This window comes from Leptonychotes weddellii, chromosome 2 (assembly GCF_054177405.1).
Source record: "Leptonychotes weddellii isolate Sample4059 chromosome 2, ASM5417740v2, whole genome shotgun sequence".
Classification (NCBI taxonomy): domain Eukaryota; kingdom Metazoa; phylum Chordata; class Mammalia; order Carnivora; family Phocidae; genus Leptonychotes; species Leptonychotes weddellii.
Window position 1 is genome coordinate 13,853,534 of NC_138370.1, and position 6,320 is coordinate 13,859,853.

The following is a 6,320-nucleotide window of genomic DNA, read 5'->3' on the forward strand; positions in this document are numbered from 1 at the left end:
GTTAGAGGTTCGGAGAGGGAACTGGGCTCTGAATTTGTTTTAAATCTGCACACTTAATTTTCCCCCAATACTAAGTCAGTATATTCTCTTATCGATAATTTTGTGACTATTGTTACTGATGGTCAGAAGCCTTTTTCATTTCTATAAGAGTAACTGAGGGTGCATGAGAGAGATATTCTTGTATTTCTAAGCATTCATTTTCTTTTCCTCTGACAAGCAGGTGTGTAATCTCTTTCTTAACCTTTGCTTCTGGGTCAGAAACAACAGGAGCTATTAACTTATCAACATTTGTTCTGTGGCAGAAAAAAAAAGAGAAAAGGAGAAGCTGTGGGGTATCCCCACTGGGGATTGGAAGGATCTCTTCAGGCAGCTGACATTGCTTCTGTCCCCATGAAGTAGTAGGGCCGCCAGACCATCTGGGTCTCAGGGATCCACCTCTGCGTAGAAGGTTCTAGCAAATCCACCCGCTCTGGGAGGACACAGGGCCAGCACCCAGGCTTTAGTGGAGGGGAGCCCCCTTCTTTCTTCTCAGGACCCAAAACGACAGTTTTTGTCTATTTCCTGGTTTATGTAAAAGTGACATGAAAATAGTTTTTTTCTTTTTTAAAAATATCATCTGCATGGAATCCTTTTGAGAGCTGGATTTATTAACATTTTAATGAGAGTTACTTTTTGGTTGGTGTTTCAGGTTCACAATATCCACCTAAATCTTTTCAGAGGACGACTCTGACTACAAGAAAGAGATTCCAAGTGGCATCTTGATGGAACTTGGACTTCAAAGCCTCAGCCCACCATTTATTGCTTGAAAAATGGAAGAACAAGTATTATACTATGTATCTGTTTGTCTGACAGTGAGATGTGAGCCTGTCTGAGAGAAATGCAAACAAATAAACAACTTAATTTTGAACACTTGCATTGCAAAGAGAATACAAGTCAAATTCACCAACCTTCTTTACTGGAAGCATTACAATAAAAGTTCTTTAGGCTTTGCTCAGAAGAATCTGATCTGTGTTTATCATCCATCATTTTATCAATTATACACAGACACACACGTAATTAGTGTATGTTTACACATACTACTTAACAGTGTGAGAGGATATTATCTAGGAATATGCCATTTTGTAACGTTGTGTTTTGAAATGTGTTTTTTGTCTCATTCTGTTTTTGATCCATCAAAATCCTGGTCACTAATAAATATCACTCCCTTCTCTAGAAAATAGCAAAGCCATCTTTGGTACAATATGCCAGTTTAACTAAGGTTCAGATGATCCTAATCATTGCTCTGACTTTCTTACACCTTTTTTAAAAAAGTACTTTAGTCACAAGCCTCTTTGAGGAATGTCAGTGGCTGTCTCCCGAGCCAATTAGGTTTTACTGGTTTTCTTGCTCAAACTCAGTTTATTCAAAAGTAGCCCAAACTTATTGACTTTTAAAGCTGAATATCAACATAATTAAAATATATTATGTATGGTTTCCTCTTCGTTGTTTGCAGGCGAAGGTGTTCATCCACTGGAGGGAAGGTTTCAGCAGACCTCATCCTTATTTGATCACAGTGTGACCTTTGCTCAGATGTCAATTCTGCCATAAAGCCTTCCTGATCCCTCTGCCTAAAGTAGCAGTTCTCTCCTCTCTGTCCCTTTGCCCTGCTTTGTTTTCCTTCAGAGCATGTGTCCCTATCTGCTAGTCATATAGAAAATGGAATAGGGAATGCCAAGGAGAAGTGATTGACTGGAGGCCAGGCCCTAGGGCCATTTTCTTTGCTCCCCCACCCCATGTTTTTCCTCTATAGAGACTTGTATTCTTAGGCTCACTTTTAGATTCTCAGATCTCAAATCACCATAATTTCCTTTTTTCTATCAGATACTTATAGTTTATCAGTCTATTTTTTATTAATCCAAAATAAAACTTTATCTATCTATCTATCTATCTATCATCATATAAATGTATGATAAATTATTTTCAGACATATTTCTGGTTGTAAGAAAAGAGGATCTTGGCCTATTTATAGATGTCTGCAGTTGAAAAGTGTGTTGGGACTGGAATTAGCGTTGTCCTTGACCATGGAGTGACAGAACAAACATGACGCTAGCTAGAGTCGTCATGCCTCTGACTGATCATTTCTCCCTTACATTCCTGACTCATTTCTTACAGTAACGGAGCATGTTCGGGAATAGATGGATGGCCAAAGCTCTGTAACTCTAGGTAATATTTTTAATGCTCAGTTACCCATACAAAGCAGACTGGAGCATTTTGAGAATTTTCTAAATTCTCCCTCAACATCAGCTTATAGAAACTTTCAAGAGAAAATATCGGTTTGTTTTTTTTTAAAGATTTTTTTTATTCATTTGACAGAGAGAGACACAGCGAGAGAGGGAACACAAGCAGGGGGAGTGGGAGAGGGAGAAGCAGGCTTCCTGCCGAGCAGGGAGCCCGATGAAGGGCTCGATCCCAGAACCCTGGGATCATGACCTGAGCTGAAGGCAGACGCTTAATGACTGAGCCACCCAGGTGCCCCGAAAATATTGGTCTTAACTTAGCAGCCCCCAAATATGAGGAATTACTCGACATGGGAGCAGTCTGGAGTCCCGGTTCCTGTGGGCCTCTAGTTTGGTTTCTCCGGTCCCTAATTATGCCTAACTGTACCCTTTCTATCCACCCTGCTCTTAACAGAACTGCTCAGGCTAATTTCTGCCCGTTTCCAGGAACCATGCAACTCCTTCACTAATCAGCGCAGACTTCTTAGAAGGAAAATGGTATTCATTCTAAACTAACATTAAGGTAGAGTATCCAAGATAAATTATTTTCTCATGCAGAACCACTGAATATTTTTTTTTTTTTTTAGAACCACTGAATATGTTTTATGGTAGCTTTACTTTATGTGGCTTCTGAGTTTTGTAAATGATAATCTATTATTTACATATGTATTGATAAAAATGCTTTCAAAGATAGAACCCGGTGCAGCAATCCTGATTTGCATCTTCTAAATCTTTTCAAGAGGAGGATAAAGTGTGATTTTAGAGATAATAGAGATTTGGTTCTGCCACTGACTTTAAAAACACTTGTTTATAGCATATATTTTTACACTTGTATTAAAGATAATATTTTATTTATAGGTTAAGTGAGATTTAGAGGTTAGTAAATAATGCTTATGTCAAGGATGGTGCTTTTTGAACTGATTAGGGAAAAACTGGGGCAGTGTTTTCATAATAATCTACCTTGATAAATGAGTCTTAGAATTTCTCTGTTAAAAATTGAAAAAGTCGAATAACTCCTGAGATAAGTTTTTAAATGAAGGTTAATAACTACATTTACTGAAATGTCTGTTAATTCATCCAAAACCAAGGAAGAAATGAAGAAATTTTAAAATAATATAAAAACAGGGACACCTGGGTGGCTCGGTCAGTTAAATGTCTGCCTTCAGCTCAGGTCATGATCCCAGGGTTCTGGGATTGAGTCCCAAATCGGGCTCCCTGCTTGGCGGGGAGTCTGCTTCTCCCTCTGCCTGCAGCTTCCCCCTGCTTGTGCTCTCTCTCTCTCTCTCTCTCTGACAAATAAATAAAATCTTAAGAAAAAAATAAAAATATAAAAACATGTAAAATACCATAGAAAACTGCTAAATTTTATAAATTTAATATCAACGGAAGTATCCATACTGATGTTATTCTGAACTAGAACGGAATTTCCATGCCAATTATGAGGTACATTTTTATAAAATGTCATAAAACATGTGGGTATTATATTTTTATTGTCCCTGCTTCATTATGACCACAGATCTTATTCAGGAATTTTAGTTCTTTAATTTTTAATAAAAGTATTGAAAGAATTTTCAAGACTTCATTACACTCATAAAACTTCTTTCCATTCCCAATTTTTATATTATTTGGGTACCTCTCCAGTTTCTAATACACGGGTTATTCACTCATTTATTTCTAACTGCATAGCATACTTTTCCCAGTAAATTAAAAATACATAACCGTACGTGTTTGGGAGGGTTTATCTCATTTATGAATACCCCAATATAAGCTTTTTTTCCCCCAGGCAATGACATTCCTGTGTGATAATCATGGATTTATTATTTCATCAAATATTCATCAAGCACCTTCTTTGTGTCAGATTCTGTTCTAAACATTGGACTGAACAAGACAAAGTCCAAAGTCTTTGCCCTAATAGAACTTAGATTCTAGCAGAGGAGGACGATTATAAACAAATCGAGGGGCGCCTGGGTGGCTCAGTCGTTAAGCGCCTGCCTTCGGCTCAGGTCATGATCCCAGCGTTCTGGGATCGAGCCCCGCATCGGGCTCCCCGCTCGGCGGGAAGCCTGCCTCTCTCCCCTCCACTCCCCCTGCCTGTGCTCCTCTCTCACTGTGTCTCTCTCTGTCAAATAAATAAATAAAATCTTTAAAAAATAAATAAAATAAATCGATACCAACATGATGCAAGGTCGTGTAGCAATAGTGCTGTGAAGAAACGTACAAAGGGGTGAGGTAACAGTGGAAAAAGCTGCAACTTTAGATAAAATAGTCAGGAAAGGCTTTACTGCAGAGGTAATATTTGAGCAAAGACTTGAAGATAGGAAAAGAAACATATATATATGAAAAAGCATTCTAGACAGGAAAAAACACACAGCCCTAAAACAGGAGCATACCTGGAGGTTTGAGGAACAGAAAAGAGGCCAGTGGGACGTGGCATGGAATTAGCAAGCGGGTGTATAATAGGAGATGAGATCGGTGAAGTAATTGGAGCCAAAGGGTTAAAATCCTTTTTGACCTTGGAAATGGTAAATTATCTGAAATAGGAAGCCCCTGGAGAGTTTTCAGGAGGAGTGATGTAATCTGACTCCAGAGGATGTTCAGGATCAGATGGTAGTGGTACAGCTGGTGAGGAGTCAAGGGACTTTGGATATCTTTTGAAATTTGAGTCAATAGGATTTGCTTTTGCATTGTATATGGACTGTGATGAAAAGGAATCAAGATTGATTCCTACGCTTTGGCTTAACACTAGGGAGCACGCTGTGAATGTCATGTTTGAGATGCCCATAAGAGGGGCGCCTGGGTGGCTCAGTTGGTTAAGCATCTGCCAGTCAGTTAAGCATCTGCCTTTGGCTCAGGTCATGATCCCAGGGTCCTAGGATCAAGTCCCGCATCAGGCTCCCTGCTCAGTGGAGAGTCTGCTTATTCTTCTCCCTCTACGTCCCACCCTCCGCTCAGGCTCTCTCTCTCTCTCAAATAAATTTTTTTTTTTAAAAAAAGAGAGAGATGCCTAGTAGATGCCTAAGTGGGGATGCTAAGACATTTGGTTAACTGTACCTGGGGTTTAGAGAAGAAGTACAGACTGGAGGGATATATTCGGCAACTGTCAACATCTAGATGGTATTTGAGTGCCAAAGTGGATGAAATAACCAAGAGAGTGAGTGTAGACATGCAGGGAAAACAAGAGTTTTGGGCCCTGGGCCTCTTAACATCTAGAGGAACAGGATGTGAAGAGAAACTAGCAAAGCTAAAACTGAGAAGGAATGACTGGTGCGGGAGAACAAACGTTAAAGAATGTGGAATGCTCAAAGTCAAGTGGGGGAAAAAGGTTTTCCGAGGAGGTGACAAGGACTCAAATATGTTGAATGCTGTTGATAAGGGCCGAGAAATGACTTAAAGACTTAGCCACAGGGAAGATACTGGTGACGTTGACAAGATCTGTGTTAGCGAAATGGACAAGGCCTGATTGCAGAGGGTTCAGGAGAGAATATGAGGAGAGGAATTGAAGCCAACAGGCATGGCCAGTCTTTTGAGGGATTTTTCTGTAAAGGGGAGCAGGGGAATGGATCTAAAGGGAGATGTGGACTCAATCCTTTAGAAGAGAAAGAAAAAAATCATGTGATATACTTAAAGAGATTAAATAAATACATTTTCTTAAGGTCTTAATGTGATTAAACAATATAGAAGTGAGTAGAAGACAAGAATATAGACAAGAATATAGAAGTGACTAAAAGACAAAAAGACAAAAGACAACTTACAGTGTAAGTTCTCCATTCCCACTCCATAGAATTGATCAGTATTTTTCTTTCTAGACATTAGTTTAGCTGTAGAGAAAGAAACTTTTTCTCCCAAAGATGACATGGCATTATATATTCAGTTCTGCAACTTGTTTTATTATTAGTTTTCTACTTAGTATTTCATGAGCCTCTTTCCACATTGGTACTTACAGATGACTTAAAAAAAAAAAAAAAAAATCAGTTGGAGAAAAGCCCTAGGCAGTGTTTCTCTACTTCAAAGAGGTCCTGTAAATGCCTGTGTGAAAGCTATACGCTGCAGATAAAACTAATCTAA

The 6,320-nt window shown here is 39.0% G+C and overlaps 1 protein-coding gene across 2 annotated transcripts in view; it reads left to right on the top strand.

Annotated features, from left to right (window-relative positions):
* The window catches only part of FAM149A (family with sequence similarity 149 member A), a 53,488-nt gene extending 52,488 nt beyond the window's left edge, over positions 1–1,000 (top strand). For both annotated transcript variants that reach the window (XM_031037384.2, XM_031037386.2), the window contains one exon: positions 689–1,000. In XM_031037384.2, coding sequence (XP_030893244.2) covers positions 689–762 — 74 coding nt within the window. In that variant the 3' untranslated portion in view covers positions 763–1,000. The remainder of the gene's footprint in view (positions 1–688) is intronic.
* The last annotated feature ends 5,320 nt before the right edge of the window (positions 1,001–6,320 follow it).